The sequence below is a fragment of the Symphalangus syndactylus genome, chromosome 18, assembly GCF_028878055.3.
Source record: "Symphalangus syndactylus isolate Jambi chromosome 18, NHGRI_mSymSyn1-v2.1_pri, whole genome shotgun sequence".
Lineage (NCBI taxonomy): Eukaryota > Metazoa > Chordata > Mammalia > Primates > Hylobatidae > Symphalangus > Symphalangus syndactylus.
In genome coordinates, this window is record NC_072440.2 from 76,153,823 (window position 1) to 76,176,589 (window position 22,767).

General features: G+C 38.4%; 1 protein-coding gene and 1 pseudogene across 2 annotated transcripts in view; one reads left to right on the forward strand and one right to left on the reverse strand.

Moving 5' to 3' along the window:
• ERCC4 (ERCC excision repair 4, endonuclease catalytic subunit) overlaps positions 1-22,767 on the reverse strand; it is a 32,561-nt gene that overhangs the window by 8,182 nt on the left and 1,612 nt on the right. For both annotated transcript variants that reach the window (XM_055254352.2, XM_055254353.2), the window contains exons 2-9: positions 22,109-22,289; positions 17,544-17,739; positions 16,088-16,295; positions 13,439-13,619; positions 12,042-12,170; positions 10,044-10,154; positions 8,603-9,200; positions 6,488-6,580 (exon numbers count right to left, since the gene is read on the reverse strand). In XM_055254352.2, coding sequence (XP_055110327.1) covers positions 6,488-6,580; positions 8,603-9,200; positions 10,044-10,154; positions 12,042-12,170; positions 13,439-13,619; positions 16,088-16,295; positions 17,544-17,739; positions 22,109-22,289 — 1,697 coding nt within the window. The remainder of the gene's footprint in view (positions 1-6,487; positions 6,581-8,602; positions 9,201-10,043; positions 10,155-12,041; positions 12,171-13,438; positions 13,620-16,087; positions 16,296-17,543; positions 17,740-22,108; positions 22,290-22,767) is intronic.
• LOC129468596 (small ribosomal subunit protein eS26-like) lies at positions 21,643-22,085 on the forward strand (annotated as a pseudogene).

Below are 22,767 nucleotides of genomic sequence, written 5' to 3' on the forward strand. Positions count from 1 at the left end.
ATTTCTATCAGAGATTAAAACAAAAAATCAACAGCTCAGGTTATGCCTTGGGAGCAGCATTCATTACTCACTCACTCATGCATTTATTGAAAAACATTTATGGAGTGTTCCTGCGTGGTGCTCTAGGTACTTTGGATATAATCATGATCACACAAGAATTCTTGTCTTCAAGGTGGCTCATATCTTATACAGTAGATCTAGAGGACAGTACAATCATAACTAAGATTCGCAATTTGGAGCTACATCATGACAAGATCCTCAATAATCACAGAAAGAGTAAGCCAGGTTTGCAGTAGCCTTATTTTTCAAAATTGATAAAGTATGTTATAATTAATTCTGCCAGGTATGACAGAAAAGATGTATAAGCTGAGTCTCTTCCCTCCTTGGGTTCACAACTGATGTCGAGGGAACAAAGCAAACATGAGAAGAAAAAAAAAACAACTGGAACTGAGGAACTGCGATAAAAGAGACTAAGGTGAGGGGAATAGAAGAGGAACCATCAATGTTAATTAATTTCAACAAGGGTTAAAACAACCAAGATTTTCCCATTGATATGGTCCGGCTGGGTCCCCACCCAAATCTCATCTTGAATTAATAGTTCCGATAATCCCCATGTGTCCTGGAAGGGACCTGGTGGGAAGTGATTGAATCATGGGGGTGGTTTCCCCCGTGTTATTCTCGTGATAGCGAGTGAGTTCTCACGAGATCTGATGGTTTTATAAGTGTCTGGCATTTCTCCTGCTGGCACTCATTCTCTCTCCTGCTGCCATGAGAAGGACAAGTTTGCTTCCTCTTCTGCCATGATTGTAAGTTTCCCAAGGCCTCCCCAGCCATGTGAAACTTGTGAATCAACTAAACCTCTTTTCTTTATAAATTACCAAGTCTGGGGTATTTCTTCATAGCAGTATGAAAATGGACTAATACACCCACTAGAGGAAATGAAATCAGAGGGTCCAATTCTTCAACCACTCTGGATAAATATTTTAGAGCAGGGTATCACTAGAAGACACTACTAAAGAACAGAAATTGTAATTTAAAATTTTATACTATTTGAAACAACCTATAAATGCAAATGTATTATTAGTACAAATCTTATAACTAGATCACAAAGGGGCAGACAATGGTTCCAGTTCCATGTTTTTTTCTCATTATTCTCAATACCAGACTCAAGCGCTACCTGCTGAAAAGCCCTTTGCAATGGCAATGGCTCTGGCTGCCACTCATTACCACTCCATTCTGTCTATTGCACTCTGGTTAGGACAAAGGGCAAACCATTCAAAAAATTATTGCTCTTCTATTTTTCCTTAACATTCATTTGGTATTATTATGTTGGGTCCCCCACTTTGTTTCTACTTGTTATACTGGCTAAGCTGTATATCACACACGGGATCATCCCAATTTCCTGATTAATTTGTAGTCTGTACAATCTTAGGGGGTTAGAGTACAGATTCTAGTTCCAAAGTGTGTGGATCTGAAACCATTTACTGGCCACATGACCTTAGGGAAGTCATTTCATGGCTCTGTACTTCAATTTCTTTATTGGTAAAATGAGGATAATAATTTAAAAACTTACCTCAAAAGACTGTTATGAGGATTACATAACGTATGCAAGGTGCTCAGAACAGTGCCTGGCACCTAGTAAGCACATATAAATGTTAGGTGTTATTATTACTGTACTTTTCTTATAACGTGGTAATCTCTTCGTCTAATTATCCATGATTATACTAAAAAACTGAAGATTTGCTTTCAAATAATTCCACAATTGTTTCCATTAATAGCTATAGAAAACAGCTAGTTTACCACTAAATGTTGTAACTTAACTACAAGTCGAATATGAGAAAAAATATATTCCAGAGATGAAACCTGGACTATGAAGAAAATAAGCCTTCCTAACCAGTAATTCAGTTTAACAGAAATGTATCATAATTATAAACAGCCAGTCTCTTGCTTTCAACATGTGGCATAATTATCCAAGTTCCCCTATGTGACAGACACAAAACAATAATTAAAAAATTCAGATTCCTATTTCTGCTTAAAGCACCAAGCTTTCCTATGTTTGCTTTAGTATCTTCAATGGTATTTTTATTAAAATTTATTTTAATTTTTAAACAAATTGAGATGAGTTCTCACATGTTGCCCAGGCTGGTCTTGAGCTCCTGGGCTCAAGTGATTCTCTCGCCTTGGCCTTCCAAGGTGCTGGGATTACAGGCGTGAGCCACCGCATCCAGTCTTCAATGTTATTTGAATAACGTGTACAACGTAATCCTATGCCAACATAGGAAAGTGGCACTGAACTAGAAGTCTCTTCCAATGGGCATTTACTTAAGCCCTCATGCTAGCCCATTTTGTGATCATATTTTCAAAAAGTAAAATTTCAAATAATCTTACCCTTTCCTTTGAAAAGCAGTGACCTCCTCAAAGCTATGTATACTGAGGATGTTATTACTAAGTTTTCTACCCAGGGTAGAAACTGAATTACTGGTTAGGAAGGCTTATTTTCTTCATAGTCCAGGTTTCATCTCTGGAATATATTTTTTCTCATATTCGACTTGTAGTTAAGTTACAACATGTAGTGGTAAACTAGCTGTTTTCTACAGCTAAAATGCTCCCTGGGTAGAAATAAAATTATTATATTTAGCAGTATAATCTTTTCCTCTTTACCTGTTATCTGTAATCTACAGATCTTTGATCCAGCTAAATAATCCTTTCACTGTCAGTTCACCTGATTTGTTCCTTTCTGGTTATTTTAAAGAGCCACAACTGCTTTTGTTCTTACATCACCCATGGAGGTCTTGGTAAAAGCACATTGTCTTATCTTCACATTAAATGTTTTTCTAAGTATAGGCACAGTGCAAATGTTTTTTGAACAATGCACCTCAAATATGTTTTTACTTTGCAAAAGCAGCACCTCTCAAATTTCCCAGGTTTCCTGGGAAAGTAAGTATCGTAAGATTCTAAATAGTGCAACCATCTGATTGACTGCTGGGTAAAATGGGAACATCTTATTTATGACAAGTAGACAATCATCATTGAAAGCATAAAAAAATTATGCCAGATAACAGATAAAATTACGTTAAAAGCTGAGCAGAAATTTTTCTATGGATTGAAATGTGGGAGAGAGTCCATGTTCCAGGTTCTGCTGAGTGAGGTTTTCCAGTACGCATAAGGCTAATCCACATCTTGTCACTGAGTCCTCTGATGTGTAGAAGCAGGTGCATAAATCAGGAATGGCATGGGATCTGATACCTTACTACTATCTACTGAAAGTGCCCTTTTCTATATTAGATTCCCTGATGCACTGGAGAAGAGGCAGCTGCATGAAGACAGGCGAAGTATGAAACTCACCTACTCAGGTGATGTCTTCCTCCCATTCTATCAGGCTCCTCTGGCTCTAACACTGTGCAGGAAAGGATTAACTCAGCAGGCCTGGGCTGCTCAAACTCCGCATGTTTCCAAGAAAGGCTTCTCTCCTCAACACTGGCTCTTGGTCAGCTCCTGGGAGATGAGCTCTGAGCCCATGGAGTATTCTCCCTGATAAGAAGGTTTTTATATGCCTGAGGCCTTGGGTCACAATGTGCCAGTTGGATCAGATAGTTTATGCTGACGATGTGATTTACGGTAAATGTCTGTTGTTGCTTTGGGGGCTAGAGTCTGAGGAGCTGCAGCCAGCCATGGAGGTACTCTGTGTCTATGTGACTCAGCTCAGTAAAAATGTGGGGCCTCAAGGCTCAGGTGAGTTTCCCCGTTGACAACAATTTGCATGTGTGGTCACACACTGTTGCTGGGAGGATTCAGCACATCCACGTGATTCCACTGCTAGAGGATACCTGGAAGCTTAGGCCTGGATTTTCCCTGGACTTTGCCCCATGTGCCTTTTCCCTTTGCTGATTTTAATCTGTATCCTTTTTTTTTTTTTGAGACGGGGGTCACTCTGTTGCCCAGGCTGGAGTGCAGTGGCACGATCTCAGCTCACTGCAACCTCTACCTCCTGGGGTTTGAGTGATTCTACCACCTTAGCCTCCTGGGTAGCTGGGATTACAGGCATGCGCCACGACTCCTGGCTAATTTTTGCATTTTTAGTAGAGACAGGGTTTCACCATGTTGGCCAGGCTGGTCGTGAACTCCTGACTTCAAGTGATCTGCCCACCTTGGCCTCCCGAAAGTGTGGGGATTACAGGCGTGAGCCACTGCATCCAGTCTTAATCTGTATCCTTTTGCTGAAAGAAACTGTACTGTGAGTATAACAGCTTTTCTGACTCATGTGGGTTCTTCTAGTGAATCATCGAGCCTGAGGATGATCTTGGGGAACCCTGACATGAACACTGAAAAGCCAATCTGAGTATTTTAGCTCTGTGCACTCATTTCTATCTAGGTGACAATTATTTTAATGAGCGAAAACTTGGGCAAAGGCTGTTTTAAAAAGAGTGAAGGAATGGTCAGGAGGTACTGGCCCACAACCAGTATCACCAATTCTTTGATTCTATCTCCCAAATCTCTCTCAAATCTGTCTTCTTTCCTCCATTAACCTAATCTTGGCTACCACTTTCTCTCATCAGACTGCAACAGCATTCTGACTGGTTTCCACACTCACTCACTCCTCAGCTTGATGCCACAGAGAGCCTTTACAAACATACTTAAGTCACTTTCCTACTTAGAATGCTTCAGTGCAGTCTTACTGCCCGTGAAGCCCTAAATCCTTCACAGGGCCTCTTGTACCTGGGAGCCTTCATACACGTCTTTGTTCAACATAACCCCCTTTCCACCCCATGTGCCTAGTATCAGCTTGAATATGACTTCCTCAGGGAAGCGGCTCCCCATCAGCTTGTGGTCTGGGTGGGGTCTTTGATGTACTCTCCTGTTACACCCTCTTCTTTCACCTTTGCAGCCAGCGGTGCTCTGGATACTTCCACTTATTACAATATTCACAATAATTTAATGTCTGTCTTTTCCACTGAAGGGTAAGTTCCAGGAGGGCAGAGGCTTTTGCTGCACCACTTGTAACCTCAGCACTTTAATATTAGCACAGGGCCTGGCACATACCAGATGCTTAATAAATATCTGTTTACTATTTGAGCCTTGTGGCGTGAAGGTCTAGAAGACAAAGAGTAAGACAGAGCAAAGAGCCTGGAACAAGAGGCGGCTGGTATAATGCCTGGTCTGTTATAACACGATTTCTGAACTATGTTTTTCAAAAATATATACACCCACATATACGACATAAACAATCCCATAGAGGACGTTGGTAGAAAACATATTTTCATAGGCTGAGAGGACTGAGCAATACTTGTATGACCAGTAGCTGGATGAATCCACGGCCAAGGCATGTCACCATTCGAGAGGATGTGAAGGGAAAAGAGGGGACTGCCCATGCACCATGCTGACCCCCATCATGGGACTCCATGCCACTGATTCAGCAAACACCCCCATTTCCAAGAATTCTTCTCCTGGGCTATCCAGGTTTTATGTATATTTTGCACATACCCTGAGAACCCGCAGCCACCACTGTAGAATGGTTATCCATTTTGAAATTCGGCCTAGGGTCCTGGCAGGTTGACTACTGCTAAAAATAATTTCTGCCCTCCATTGCCAATGTCTGAGGCTTGGAAGATTGGTCTGGCCCAGCCCACTCCATCCAGGCCATAGTCTCTGCTGATCTAACTTTCTCTGGCTCAGCTCTGTGATGCCCCATCCGGCCCTTGCCCTGGCTTCTGAGGCCCTTAGAGAACATCTGGCCCATCTTCCCACACCAGGCTGCAATCTCCTTGACAATATACCTGGTGGGTGGTTATCAGATTTCTCGAATGCCTTCAGGGCAAGAGGTAGCCAACCAGTTTGTGAATATCTCACCATTTGCCTTTCGTAAAATGGAAAGCCATTTTCTACTTGGATTTGGAATAGTACCAGATACTCATTCTTAAAAACATACACATGTGTATGTTCAGACAAACAACACACTTCCTAAGAAATATTTTCCCAGAGTGATTCTATTGATGGTGATCGTAACTGGCTGTGTTGTAAAAGCATTTCCCAATAAACGGTAAAGCAGCCACCCACCCACAGACAAGGGAAATTTTACAAGGAGAAAAAAAAATCATTCAAAGGAGGGGAGAAAATTGTGCATAAGGCAGGGAGGAGGGAGATTTACTAACATATTTCTTAGAAAAACAGTATTTTAGCTATATTTCTGGTGTTTTAACATACTGCTTCATAAACAGAAAAGCAGTTGTCTTTGTCACATTTCTAACATTCTTAATATTAAACAAACCACTGAAAAGCAACTGGAGATGAAGGAAAAGAGGGGGAAGTGAAAAAGGAAGCATGTGCTGAGGTCTACACTGGAGGACAATTCAGACCACAGGTTTATCTCAAGGTGATCCTCTCCAACTTCTTCCTTGCCCCATCCTTCCTGAGCAGGGCTATCCGATATTCCCCCATCCAGAGGTTTCCAATGTAGTTGGGGCTTTCATACTGATTTTCTATGTATTACCTTATGAGTTTTTCAAAAGCTTCCTTTTCTTTCCGCAAGGCAGTGAGATAGCGTTGTTCCTCAGTTGAACCTCCGTATATAAGAAAGTAAACCCTGCATGTTAAGACAGAACTTTTAGGTTGGAAAAACAGCATTTTTAATCCCTGAAAGGAACAGCAGAACATGTGAAATCAGCAACCTAGAGTGCTCAAATAATAAATATTTGACTAAGAATCAAAGGTTTCATTTATCACACTAGCTCAAATTAAGCTGCCTAAACCCCACCTGTTAAAGGTCTCATTACCACACAGGGCATTTTTTATTTTCTTTTGCCAAAACGAAGAAAAGAGTTTAGGTAAACACTGAAATATAACTAGAGGGATAGAATAATTCTTTCCTCATAACTATAAACAAACAGAAAAAAACACAAATTTTAGAGGCTTCTCCAATTCTTTCTTTGCACCTCTGCCAAACAATCATTTAAAAAGTTGGATAGTAGTTATGAAAACCAGCCTATGAACTTTTTTTTATTCATGTCTTAACAGAATACAGCGGTCACACATTTTATATAAATACACGGGCACAGAAGACATATGGATTATATCAGGCATCTCAAAGAATAATTTGATCTACTTTCTCTTAGAAAAGGCCTGCTTTTTAGGCTGGGCATGGTGGCTCACACCTGTAATCCCTGCATTTTTGGGAGGCTGAGATGGGAGGATCACTTGAGCCCAGAAGATCAGCCTGGGTAATATAGTGAGACCCCATCTCTACCAAAAAAAAAAAAAAAAAAAAATTAGTTGAGCATGGTGGCACATGCCTGTAGTCCCAGCCACTTGGGGCTGATGTGGGAGGATCACGTGAGTCAGGGAAAGGGGGAGGTGGTGAGGCTGCAGTGAGCCGTGACTGCAACACTGCACTCCAGTCTGGGCATCTGGGCAAGACTCTGTCTCAAAAAAAAAAAAGGAAAAAAGAAAAAAAAAAGGCCTGCATTTCCATCTTATTTGTTGCCAAGAGAGCTGAATCAAGCACCTCCTCCGTCCCTTTGCTTCACCTTCAGTCAAAGCTATTGTCCTTTTTGAGCCTTGGTTTTTCTTTTAGCTGTTATCTTCCTAGATGATAATTCTTTGAAGTGTAAACAGAGAAAAGATCATTGGGTAATGAGTCAAGAGACTCAGCTCTCCCATGGATGTGTCATGTGGCCAAGGCCAAGTCAGTCACCATTTCTGGGCCTCAGTTTCCCGTTGATAGAGTAAGTGGCTGAACTCCCAGGTCCCTTCTGGTTGTAACATTTTGCTCCCAAATATCACACTATTCTGTTCTCAGGCAAGAAAGAAGCTTGGTGTACATAAGCTATCTACAAAGTTGATCAACAGCAAAGTACAAAAAATTTACCAGCCTATAATTATTTTACCAGCCTCATCTAATCTCTTCATCCTGCATTATTTCTGATCCAGCTCCTCCATTCATCTCTACTCTGAAAGGCTGTGTTAGTTAAAATGCTAGGGGAAGGTTTCTTTTGGCTCCGTTTTTGGTTCAGACTGAGTTCAGGATATTAATTTTGCTGTTTATTTCCCCTCAGATAATTGGAAAGCCAGAACACTATCTTCTTTGAGAGGCATCATTTTCTCATCTGATATTTCTGTAGATGTTTCATCTGATATTTCTTGAAACTCAAGAAAACCTGGTACAGTAATTCCCCAACACTTTAGTTTTATGTGGATGTAATTTAGAGTCATTTCTTAAAATTTATAAGAAAGACATTTTAGAAGATTAAAATTACTTAGCCGAGTCAGTTATATTAACTTTTGGTAGAAATTAGAATATTACGCATTTCCTAGACTTTTTCAGACACAGTACCCCATACGCTGCAAACCAATGCCCAAAGAATAAAGGCCAGAATGCACAGCAGCACGTAATGAGAACATGAGCAGTCCCCTTGGTTTGTTGTTCTGCTGTGACACTTGACATCCTTCCTATCCAACTTCCCAGATTCATCAGGAAGCAAAATAAGGTTTCATAAACATAAGCAGTATTATAATGGATATTAAAGAAAACTAACATGCAACTGGTATAGTTTCTGGGTTAAATCCTAAAGAACTGTGCAACTGAAAGTTGTGATTCTTTATAACTTGCCTCAGAGGTTTCCCAGGCCTACTAGCCCTGTAAATTTCAAGCTGCCGAACAAAGGTTAGCTCTGCGTCATAGAGAACCACGTATCTTGGCTCCACTTCATGGAGTACCCTTGTCAGAGCATAGGGGTCGCTACAACCCAGAAGCGGATGGATGATAGTGAGGGGTTCTTTCAGGATTCCGTAAGCAGCATCCGATGACAAATTTACATCAAATTCTTCATGCTTAATTTCTTCCGGGCAGCTTTCTGGGCTACTGCTTATTTCTCGACGATATCCTTCCTCGACATCTCCTTCCTCTTCCAGTTCTTCAGGTTTTCCTACCATTTGAGTTAAGGTCAACTTCCGTTTTTTCTTTTTGAGGGTCCTTTCTTTGGTAGAAGCCTGTTCTTTGTTTTGGGGGTCTTTAGGTCTTTTGTGAGATTTCCTAATTCTCTTTGAACTGTCTTCCTTCCTAAATGTCATCCAGACTTCTTCCGCTTTGCTATCCTTCTCAAAGGTTTTCCTGTAGAGCCTCAATAAGAAGGCCTCCGCTCCAAGAGTGATATAGTCTCTCAGCTGGGAACATGTTCGGTCATCACTTGCACAAATCAGTACTTGACCTGAAAATAGAAAACAACATTATGTTACTATTACCTCACTTGTCCTCCTAGTTTCCCTGTGCCCCCTTATTCCTTCACCCGAAGGGAAGACATCTTACCCTTTGGTATTAAAGATCCACAATTTACAAACTATTTAAAAAGGGTCTTAGGTATTGATCAAATGCTTTCTCCTCTCTGGCAAGATTACTTAAATATTTTCAGTAAAGTTGAAGCCAGACTATTTAATCTTATGAAAGTACAACTGTGGTGTAATGGTGGCTTTAAAGAAGTTCTTTTTAATTAATATTTTTTTGCAGAGGATCTTATACATGCCTAAATTCATTCCAAATGGATTTTTCCTCTTTTGTGAATTGTCTTAGTCTCCTCTGCCAATTTAGACAATGTCTTCAGTTTGTACCGGCTCATTACATATTAAAGTAATAGAAGAGTTGAGGCTTCTTTGGAAAGATACTTGGCTGAGGATATAAAACAGGAGACCCATTAGTTTATTCCTTGGGGATTCCAGATTTAAAGCTTGGTGAATATGTGTAGAGATTAGCTCAATCTTTAAATAGAAGTCCTAAGAACCCAACTAGTGAAAAAACCTGCTTTCATGAATATACAATGATTCAACATGGAGAAAATTATATCAAACGAGCAGAAACGAGGTTGCCACTAGGATCTCAGTGTTCATTTGCCATTTATTTGTCTACATTTTATAGATAAAATAGCAGGGTTTTAAAATAGAGACACGGTTTCACCACGTTGGTCAGGCTAGTCTTGAACTACTTCTAAAGAGCTAATTAAATCAGGACTCATTTGATAGATTTTGAAAGCAAATGTTTTCATCTCCTTTTTTCCTACCTGGACCACCAAGAGCTTCACTCTCCTTATTTTCTGCCTCAATTTCTTTTAATACTTCAGTCAGTGCCTCCCACTTTGGGTTGCTTTCTAGGACCAGTTCCTTTTTTGTTTCTGTAGAGAAATAAAAATATCTCATTCTGTGTGATAATATTTACCCATGAAGTCTTCCAAAGGCTTTTAAAACAACAGATAACACGAGCATCAGTACATATGCCCATTAAGCTTTCTTTATAATGTCAGATGGAATCTGCTTTCCTGAAAAAGATCTACTTGAGGTGTAAACGAAAGATACTTCAAACCATTAATATGGCTTTCAAAATGCCTTGGTAGAAAGTTACATGCATGGTCACTAATGAGAGACCATTCTGTGTTAGTTGTTTCTGTGATACTATATATAAGCAGCTATACAAAACAAAGGCATCGGTACAGAATGATAGTATTTATTATTTCTAAAATCCCCATGACTTTCATAATCCTCAACATGGATAAAAGTAGACAAAAATTAAATTTTTTGTTTCTATAAGCATTCAAACACAAACACATCAATAATATATTCAATTAAGTTTTCTTTAAAAAGATTTTTTTTTTAAGATGAAGTTTCACTCTTACTGCCCAGGCTGGAGGCAATGGCATGATCTCGGCTCATTGCAACCTCTGCCTCCTGGGTTCAAGCAAGTCTCCTGCCTCAGCCTCCCAAGTAGCTGGGACTACAGGCATGTGCCACCACTCCCGGCTAATTTTGTATTTTTAGTAGAGACAGGATTTCACCATGTTGGTCAGGCTAGTCTCGAACTCCTGACCTCAGGTGATCCGCCTGCCTTGGCTTCCCAAAGTACTGGGATTACAGGTATAAGCCACCGTGCCCGGCCTCAATTAAGTTTTGAAACAGACCTTTAAACTAGGCAGAAAGCAGGCATTAACCCTATCCCATGCTTTAAAAAACTAGTGATATTTACAGTATCACTAGATAGATGCTGGAATAAAACCCTTATTTGCCTCATTCTAGTATATTTATGTTGCTTAAAAATTAAAAAGGATATTCAAATATTCCATCCTGACTTTATTTATTAGTTTTGAGACACAGTTGTACTCTGTCACCCAGGCTGGAGTACAGTGGTGTGATCATATCTTGGTGTAACCTTGAACTCCTGGGCTCACCTTAGCCTCTCAAGTAGCTGAGATGATAAGTGCACATCACCTCACCAGGCTACTTTAAAAGTTTTTTTTTTTTTTTTTTTTTTTTTTGAGACGGAGTCTCACTCTGTTGCCCAGGCTGGAGTGCAGTAGTGTGATCTCAGCTCACTGCAATCTCCGCCTCCTGGGTTCAAGTGATTCTCCTGCCTCAGCCTCCTGAGTAGCTGGGATTACAGGTGCCCACCACCACGCTTGGCTAATTTCTGGTATTTTTAATAGAGATGGGGTTTCTGGCCAGGCTGGTCTCAAACTCCTGACCTCAGGTGATTGGCCTGCCTCAGCCTCCCAAAGTGCTGGAATTACAGACGTGAGCCACTGAGCCCGGCCTTAACATTTTTTTTGTAGAGATGGAGTCTTGCTTTGTTGCCCAGGATGGTCTTGAAGTCCTGGGCTCAGGCAATCCTCCTGCCTCAGCCTCCCAAAGGGCTGGGATTATAGGTGTGTGCCACCATGCCCCAACCTCACTCTGACTCAAAAATAATAATTACTTTGAAGTTTTAAAAAAGTCAATATATAGTTCCTTATGTAGCATACTTTTGATCGATATTTGGCATCTGTTATTTGGAACCCCCGGGCAATAGATTGCAAGACTTGCCATGCTGTATACTTTGACATACATTACATATATACTTTTCATATATACTTTCGACATACATTACACGTTAAATATAACAAACATACATACATTTATCTTCAAGGAACACACTTTTCATATGGCCAAAGAAGACTTTAAATTGCACTTTAAATTTCCATACCAAATACTGAAATAAAAAACACATTTAAAGACTTAACGCTACAAGATACCTTGCCCTTCTTTAATATCCATTTTTTCAGACATTTTTTCTTTTTTACTCATTTTGGCATCTGGAAGATGATAAACCCTTGCTCGAGCATTTATAAACATCGAGGTGCTGGAGTCAAGAAACAGCCAACCTAATATGAAAAGTTAAAAGAAAAAGTGCCATCAATTTATGGTTAATTTAAAATAGTCTCTCATGGTCACATGACCCTACATATGTAACTGGCTGTCATCCTGCCTTCCTACCAATCACACCTCCTCTCACTATTGTGATCAGTCACTGTTCAGCTAAACCAGTGGTTTTCTCGGTGTGGTCCATGAACTCCAAGGGGTCCCCAAGATGTTTTCAGGGCTATGTGATGTCAAAACTTTTCTCATAACAATACTATGACATTATTTGACTTTTTACACTGTGTTGACATTTCCAGTGATGGTGTAAAAGCAAGTTATTTTAATATTTGCAACGTTGTTAATAGGAATTTGCTGTTATTTAAGAATAAAATTGGAGGTCATTTAAAACATAGCTTCTTTGGTTTACTGGAAAGTAATAATTTATAGTAAAATATGTGGATTGGCATATAAGCATTGCTCTGACTTTTGCAGTTATATAGTAAGTATTTATCTCTTATTTTAACTATAATCAAGAAGAAAATAAATAACATTTTTTACTTTGAAATGACAACATTTGGATATCTACAGGTAGAAGAGTTTTACATAAGAACGCTCCATAATTGTACATGCTGGTGCCGTAGCACGAACCAAGGCAGTGCCATGTAAGTGTACTGGCATTCAATGCATTCTTTGCTGTCATGCTTCTGCAGTTCATCACTTAAGAATGTCCCTAAAGAATCATCAGAATTATTAACAGTATTAAATCTTGACCCCAGGGGTTCATGGACCACACTTTGAAAACCGCTGGTCTGGTCAAACAGTGACAGAGGCCAAAACAGTGGTAGCCAAACAAGATGGTGGCCAGCTGTATATGTATATTTCCCTACAAATCTCTTCTGCTCTTCAGTCTTTGGCACTCTAGCTGATAGAAACCCCATACTCCCTTGCTTTTGCTTTGAGGAAAATGAATTTTAAGTTCTTAACAACTAAACTTCCAGAACACAACCTATTTCTAAGTTGAGGACTGCCTGTACTACACAGAGTCTTTTCTAGAAATAAAATTGCCCGGAACGGATATGAATATTTATTATTATACAGAACAGACGTTAAGTAGGCGGAAACATTAGCTATCAATAAAACCTACATCTTTGTGCTATGAACATAAAACATAATTTGAAATCTCAGTATAACATATAGTTGAATATAGCACTTTTCACACCTGATTCCCCCTAAAACCTAACACTTTATTCAAATCAGCTCTTAGAATATTATTAGTATTTTAATCTCCCACCTGAATTCTGACCAAAAGCTTTTTCCGTTGCTCTCAGAGATTCCAGAAGATTAAGAAATGTGACACAATCATACTGAGAGAGATACTGCAGCAAAGTTCGTAATATCTTCAAATCCTGAACTAAGGATTTAGTCTTGGCTCCAAGCTGGTGCCACAAAGGATCCAGATAATGGCGGATTGTCTAAAACAAGAATAAAATTTGGTATTGCTAAAATATGTTAAGTATAGTTATTCTTAATACAAATCATACTTTCAAAAGGATTATTTCTTGTATATCTAAAAATGGTTAAAATGGTAAATATTATGTCATATATATTTTACTATAATAGAAAACCGCAAACATTATTCAAGGAAGTGGCTAGAACATTTCAGTTAATAAAATTCTAATAATAATGTTTAAATTTTCAAATATAGAAGAATGTCTTACTGCTAGAATCTTTATGATCAGATAGAGTCAATCTATCATCCAAATATATATTACTGTCAGGAGAGAAAAGACCTGATAAACATCAGATAATCAATGATTTGTTTTTATGAACAGAATCTAAGCATGCAGCTCAGATATGTTCAATTCCTGCCAAGTTTGACTCTGACTATCCTGGATGGATAAAGACATGGGATCCAAATGGACCAAGCAGAGGGCATAAACCAAGCACGATGGCTTACTAACAAATTAAGGTACATTGTTATTTAATTTGTACACGAGTATCACGTTTTTTGACCTTTAAAATAAGGTATAACCAAGAAATGAAAAATTTAGTTTGATACCCATGTACAAATTAAATAACAATTACCAAATTAAATAACAACGTACCTTAATTTGTTGGTGTAAAAATTTCTTTAGTGTTTTTTCTAAAGTGGATTCACGATAGGAAAATATTTGTTAAATTAACAATGGACTAAGTTTGATTATTATTATTATTATTTTGAGATGGAGTCTCGCTCTGTCGCCAGGCTGGAGTGCAGTGGCACAGTCTTGGCTCACTGCAACCTCCGCCTCCCAGGTTCAAGCGATTCTCCTGCCTCAGCCTCCCAAGTAGTTGGGACTAAAGGCGTTGCCACCACGCCCAGCTCATTTTTTGTATTTTTAGTAGAGAGGAGGTTTCACCGTGTTAGCCAGGATGGTCCCGATCTCCTGACCTCATGATCTGCCCGCCTCGGCCTCCCAAAGTGCTGGGATTACAGGAGTGAGCCACCGCACCCGGCCGATTATTTTTTAAGATTCCAAAATGCTGTCTAAAAGAACAGCTTTATGTATACACTATGTAGGTACCTACATATCCACAGCTATGTATATGTATATTTCCTTCACAGACTGATTCTGTAACTTTATAGGTACAGAATTATCTGATTTTTTATCAGAAATTTGTAGCCTGATATAAAAGCAGTACCATGGCATGGAATCTTATCTAACAAATTTAATAATGAGCAGGAGAAGTATCTGGATGACTGTACAGTTTATTGTCTAAACCAGAACACCTGTGGAAAAAGAAAAGGTACACTATTTATAATCACTGCAGGACAACAGGTAGATACTGGGACTGTCCTGAACAAACTGGGATATATAACTACATGCCTTTTTTGTAAAATCGTCTACAAAATATTAAACATTTTAACAAAACACATGGGATATCTCTATTTAGATATGGTTACTAAAAGAATATCGAAAACAATGAAGTGACTTACTAACCAGGGGGATAATCAACAGAAATTTAGTGTGAAACATGTTAGGCTACAATTTTATTTTTCTAGGGATATAACATTCTATTAAAAGATTGTGTGGGATTTAAAAAAAATCACCACGGACTAAATCAGAAAACCTTTAAGCATAGAGGAACAGAATATATAAAATTAGTTTTATGTATCAATATTTCATAGTCAATTGACTTTTTTGAAGAATTAGAGAAATAAGAAGTTAATTTTTTCCTTTTTTATAATTGCCATGCATTATTGCCAGTGATATAGACTCAGAGTTTAAAAGACAGAAACTTATTCTACCAGAATATGACAAAAAGGCTGCCAAGAATTTCTAAAAAGTCAGCATTTTCTGGATCTCCAATTCAATACTAGACATTTATGTATCTGTAATAATATTAATCTATAATGAAGAAGTAGACATTTATATATCTGCAATATTAATCTATAATAAAAAAATTAGTTAGAATAAAAATTCCTGGAACTGATGTCTTACCATTTCCTCAATTCAGAATGTAATTTTAAGACAGAGCAAGTTTCACACTCCTCAGTAATGAAAACTCATCCAAATTATTTTTTATTCCATAAAAGAGATCATAAATTCATGTACAATTATGGAGCATTCTTATGTAAAACTCTTCTACCTGTAGACATCCAAATGCTGTCATTTCAAATTAAAAAAAGTTATTTATTTTCTTCTTGATTATACTTAAAATAAGAGATAATCACTTACTATATAACTGCAAAAGTGAGAGTGATGCTTATATGCCAATCCACATATTTTACTATAAATTATTACTTTCCAGTAAACCAAAGAAGCTATGTTTTTAAATGACCTCTGATTTTATTCTTAAATAACAGCAAATTCCTATCAACAACATTGCAAATATTAAAATAACTTGCATTCTTTAAAATTACAACATAATAAACTGTGTTGAAAAGGAAAAAGAGTACCTTGTCAAAAGGTTTTCCAATAGCGTTTTCTAAAGATAAATCTTCCACTTCAAGCGATGGGTTATGGCATTTTAGTTCCTTTAGACATGCATTTAAAATGTCCAGTATAGCAGTCTGTATAGCAAGCATGGCAGGTGTCATAGAAACGTGGATTTCTACAACTTCAGGTTTGTGCTGTTCTAAAAATGAGTTTACTGCTACATGGAACCTAAAGAGACAAATATTTTTCAACAATTTTCTAGATTTCAGCAGCTATATATTTCTAGTCTTGGTTTAACACCCCATTTTTATAAATGCTACAAACAACACGAAAAGCAAAACAACAAACAAGTGAAAAGCAAAACAACGTTTTCAAAAACACTTTGAACCTCAATGAATAGAAGCATTGTATTATTCAGATAAGGTAAGGGTCAGCAAACTACCGTCTGGGCCAAATCCTGTACCTGTTCCTACAGTCTCTTCGGAATGCAGTCACACCCATTACTTATGTAAGCAGTCTACTTGCTTTTGGGCAATAACAGAGTTGAGTAATTGTCACAGTCTATATAGCCTGCAAAGCCCAAAATATTTACTACCTGGCCATTTACATGAAGAGTTTGTTGACTCCTAAAACAAGGTATAATCAAGAAAGTTAAAAATACTATAACTACTCTTTTTTTTTTTTGAGATGGAGTTTCGTTCGTTGCCCAGGCTGGAGTGCAATGGTGTGATCTCGGCTCACTGCAACCTCTGCCTCCTGGGTTCAAGTGATTCTCCTGCCTCAGACTCCCAAGTAGCTGGGACTACAGGCATGTGCCAACATGCCCAGCTAATTTTTGTATTTTTAGTAGAGACGGGGTTTCACCATGTTGACCAAGCTAGTCTCGAACTCCTGACCCCAGGTGATCCGCCTGCCTTGGCTTCCTAAAGTGCTGGGATTACAGGCGTGAGCCACTGCACCTGGTGTACAACTACTCTTAAAATAACATATATCATAACCAAAATACATGGTAGCATAGGTTGCAAAAATGTTTGAAAACTGAAACCTAAATGTTATTCCTAGAAATTAACAAAACTTCTTCAAAACCTTTGTGCTTCATTTCCCTGTTGAGTAATTTTCAAAGCAGAAGTGGTAATCTTAGCCAATAAATCTGCAGTACACCTAAAGCTGTTGTATATGTGGGTCTATAGATCCCTGGGAGTTTCACTAAATGTATAAGAAAGAATAAAGTGGCTGTCTTGGATGGACCAGCAGAAAAGTAACCATCAAATTGCTCTCGACTTAAATAAAATCACAAACTTGGTGAATACAAATTTATAGCTGGATGTGTTTGTTATAAACCTGACTAGGTTCTATCAAACAAAATTACAATGAATTTTACATTATATTATATCAAAGTGCAACTAAGTTACAGTAGATCTCGCAAAAAAAGATGACAAATAATGTCACCATTATTTGTCACATAGTGTTCTTTACCTTGGCCACAGATACAGTTTCCTCACAAAAAGATTTCTCATCACTCTTTCCACATGACAAAAACCAGTATCAAAGGCAACAGCATTGTCTGTGAAAGCTTTAATAAAACCACGTTTGTTTTTCTGGCGAAAGAGGCGCAAGATGAATGCTTCTTGACACGACTCAATTATTCTGTGGGCTCTATACACCAAGATGCCTGAGGGGGAGAAACGTAATTTAAACTACAGAACAGGTAGGTAATTTTTATGCTCATTTCCATTCATTCATCACATTTTTCTCAAGTACCTACATGAGAATGAACAAGCACCATTCTAGACTGGGCATATAGCCACGCACAGAATAGACATAAATCCCTGTCCTCAAGGAATTGACTATAAACAATATAAATACGTAAAATATTTAGGATATTACAAGTGCTGAGAAGAAAAAATGAATCAGAGAAGGAAGAGAGGGAGTATGTATGAGGGGTGGTCTCACCAAGGTGATATCTGAATAAAGGCTGGATGGAGCCTTGTGACCATCTGCGCCAAGAGAGTTCCAGGCTGCCAGGCTGAGGGGACAGTGAGGGCACAGGTCCTGGGGTGGGGTGTTTCTGGCATGTTAGAGGAAGAATTTCTAAAAGCAAAGTACGGTCATGAATTTTTTTTTTTTTAATATATGAATCAGATGTGGACTACACAAAATAGCCACGTTTTAGAAGTCTTGGCAACATCTACATCACCTATTAGATGAATTCAATTTTCAGAATCAGAAGATAGTCAATTCAGAGGTAAATTAGTCCATTTAAAACAAAAACCTTCAATCGACATACTTAATACGTGTCTTTGGGGGTGTGCATGATTATAACACCTCAGAATGTCAAAAATAAGAACAATTATACATGCTTTGTTATTTATGAAATGAGACTACCGACCCAGCTCTTCATATATATTGTGTCATCTGATGCCGTGTGATTAGTGCTAAGTTAGGGAGAAACATGAGATGACATAAAGGCATACAGACATCCTTTCCAGACCAAAACCTCAATTACTCCATGACGAGTCTGCCTTTCAGACCTAAATCAAGCTGGTTACCTTACATATATTTGGGATAATGCTACTTGCATGCTTTTGATCCAGTTCTCATATCTGGAAGGGTATGGACAATGATACTAACAGTGATTTATGACCCTTCTAATAGTTCAATAAACTAAACTCAGATTTTCCTATTTTAATGTTTAAGTTTTGGATAGAGGTGGATGGAGATAAATTTACTCTAGCTCAGCAAATTATCTTCCAAATATAGTAAAAATTAATAGTGTTATTTAGGAATTTATAGACAAAGGATTTTCAATAATCCCCCAATACATGTACATAATTAATTTACCACTCAGAAAATATTCTGTATCTACTTGGTGGGTTTTCCCAAAGACTCTAAGAGGCCACATTTTGTTAGCCTGGATTGAAATATTACATAGAGTCAAGAATAATAAAAATGAACTTCCAAAGAAAAGGAGAAACTCAATTTAAGAAAATGTTGTGCTCCAAAAAGTTGTCTTTATTTTGGTTGGAACCCAGGAGGAAGAAGAGAACTAATACCACATCCCAGGTAACTGGATTAGGTGTTCCTATAGATTTTTATTTCATTTAATTGTCATGATAATTCCATGCAGTAGGTATCATGATGAGACCAAGAAAGCAACGTAACCAAGGTCATCCAGCAAGCAAGTGCGAGGCCGAAGGTTCCACATCATGTGTAAAATCATGTTATTCCTATTTAGTCACACCAACTCAAGACATCCCTTTTTCAAAAAATAAAAATAAAAATAATAGAAGCACGTTAGGTTTTTGGGAGGAGTTTTCGCTCCACAAAAGCCTACTTTAGTTTTTTTTGTTCCTATGACATTTTGTACCTCATACTGTACTATAACTACTTCTTTACTTGTCTCCTCCACTAAACTGCCCGAGAACAGGAACATCCTAACACCAACAGGCAGAGATCACAGAGATCACAGAATGCTGACTATGTGTCATGATACCAAGTATTTCACATATAAGCATTTACTTTCACCCTGACAATCCTAGGAGGAAGGTACTATCTTTATCACCAACGTACAGGTGAGTAAGCTGAGGGATAGAGAAATTAAGAAACTTGCCTAAAAATACACAGCTGGTGCAAGATGAAGAGAACTCAAACCCAGAAGCAGTCTAACTCACGAGTTCACCATACTGTCCCAATCATCTGTCTATCTTCAGCACCCTTCCTGCCAAACAAGGGACCCTTAGTGAGTTAAATATTTGTTGAATGAATATAAAGTGGGGGAACAGCACTGCGTACACAAATCTGAAGTGTAACTGAAAAATATATATCTATTTCCCAGAAAGTGTGTTCTTAGTTCTGTCTGGAGATGTCAGTGTCAGGTTTGGCTATGAAAGCATCCTCCTGTCCTGTTCTTTTCAAAGTACAACCTCACCAGATATTTATATAGTTCTCCCACGTGTGAGGAGTTCTGGTTAGCAGGGACTCCCAGGGTGGGGTGTGGTGGTAATAATGGGTGGGGACAGGTGAAGAAGTTGGGGCTGGGGGATTCAGCCTTTCCAGAGGGTTACCTGCACTTCACCCACTGCCCTTTGGTCAGTCCTGGGGGACGATCCCAGGGGATGAAAGAATTCAAAAGAATTCATTTTTGGCATTCATTTACATTCCACTCAGCCAAGCATCAGTAACAGCTCCAGCTTCATTATTGGCTGGGCTTTGATCAGAAAGGAGGAGGGAATTTGGCATTTTTCACTAGGAGCTACAGATAAGCCAGACTTCAACGTTGCATAGATTCACATTGCTCTCTGCCTGATTAGGTTGCACTGTAACTGAAAGTCACAGGATATTACTGACACCTAGTGGTAGTTTCAAACACAACAAAAAAATTTTTTTAAATCAATTTAAAAAATAAAGTAAAACCAAGCTTATAAGAAAGCAGCGAACAGTAAAAGACTGGTGTCTCAAGATTTCTGGTTATAAAAGGCCAATTTTATTTGGTATCAATTACTAAGGGTTTGTTGTTATGTTACCAGGCACTATACTAAGCAATTATTTTATTAACTTAATCCTTATAATAACTTTAGGAGGCACTGTTTTCTTAATGAGAACACTGGGGTTAATGAAAATTAAGAAGCTTGGTTTGTAAGCAGGGTGTTAGCATTCAAAATCAGGTGAGCCTACGATACTGTTTATAACAATTATAAAAGTTATAAAAGAGTAACCAAACCTCTTCAATCGGTTTACCATTGAAGCATTCACTCACACATTTATTTATCAAATTTTTCTTGAGGGTCATCCAGGTTCAGGGCAATATGATAGATACGGCGGGAAGTAAGATTATGAATTTCAGAGTCTCTCTGCCTCCAGAAGTTCACTAATGATCACAGTACTATATCCATCCATCATTCACCCACAGATATGTCTTTAGTGCCTACCATGTACCAGTTATTTAGCCTGGGATGAACAACTTGTTCCTTGTGCTTAAGCTTATCTTGTGAGTGAGACAGAAAAACACATAAATATAATGTAGTGTTGTGAGCACCAAGACTGGGGAGAAATAGAGTGTAATATGTGAGGGCACAGAGGCACAGCCCCTACATTAGCTCTGGGGACATCAGAAAAGGTTTTTGAAAGGATAACGAAAATGAATTTCTTTTCTATTTAATTCTAGCTAAAATAATTTTTCCTCAAAATAAGCAAGCAACTACTTGATTTAATTTCAAATAATGCCATAAAAAATCTTAAAGAGGAAAACTAAATATTTTAGGAAACGTACAAAGATTATTTATAAAATTTCAAATCTGATTAAGTTGTAAAAGCAAATGCTAACGAATTGCAAGTATTTAGTGAATAAGAGCTTAGAAAAAAAGGAAAAGTTCATTTAACATTTAGTCACTTATTCAGGCCACAGATATTTATTGAGCATCTACAATGTGTCAGGTATCGTGCTGAACGTTGGAAGCATAACGTTGAGCAAAAGGACCCAGCAGTGCCCACTAGAAGGTTCTAGTAGAGTGTTTAGCAGAGGAGACAGACAAAAATAAAAATGTAAAAAATACCCTCTCCGGTCCGTGCCTCCAAGATGACAAAGAAAACGAAGGACAACGGTCGCGCCAAAAAGGGCTGCGGCCATGTGCAGCCCATTTGCTGCACGAACTCTGCCTGATGTGTGCCCAACGACAAAGCCATTAAGAAATTCGTCATTCAAAACATAGTGGAGGCCACAGCAGTCAGGGACACTTCTGAAGCGAGCGTCTTTGACGCCTATGTGCTTCCCAAGATGTATGTGAAGCTACATTACTGTGTGAGTCGTGCAATTCACAACAAAGTAGTCAGGAATCGATCCTGTGAAGGCTGCAAGGACCGAACACCCCACCCCGATTTAGACCTGTGGGTGCTGCCCCACGACCCCTGCCAAAGGTGATCTAGGGAGCTGAGTTCTTCAAGACTGAAGACAGACTATTCTCTGGAGAAAAATACAATGGAAATTGTACTAAAAAAAAAAAAGTACAAATTTACATACAAATAATAAGATTTCAAATTCTTACCAGTAATTAAATCTGAAGGTATCCTATCAGTCAAGAAGTCAACCACAAGTATCCTACTTGTTGCAAATATAACACCACCTTGTGTGTAAACTTCATAGCGACTGTTGTTTGTGATTTCATTTGTTACACGGCGAGGGAGGTGTTCAACTCCTTCTATCTTCAGCTGATTGATAAAATACTCCTAAATCAAATCAAACTTGATTAGTAGGCTATTTAATACAGGGCAGTTTTTAATAGGTTACAGATATTTAAAATAATGTGCTATCTTTCTCTGAGATAATGAACTTAATAATGAATATACACACTAAGTTACTTCTTTATAGTAACTTCAACCAACCAGTCTACATTTAATGATGTTTTCTTGTTTTGGGGTTTACACTAAGGAATAATTGCACTTCAGTCATTATCAGCACTCAACTACAATAACATATGCACACACACACAAAACCTCCAACTTTTAAAAGCTTGGATTAAAAGATTTCTGCTACCTAGAAAATACTTCCCACCAAAGCCAGGTTTGTAGCCAAGCACATTCTATGAGACGATAACAAGGGAATCCTTTCCCCAGACAATGTTTTAGACTGTCAGGTCTGTGCTGATCCATCCTAGAGGGACTTCACGTCACTGGGTCCCTTGGCTTGGTTTATTTATATCCCCAG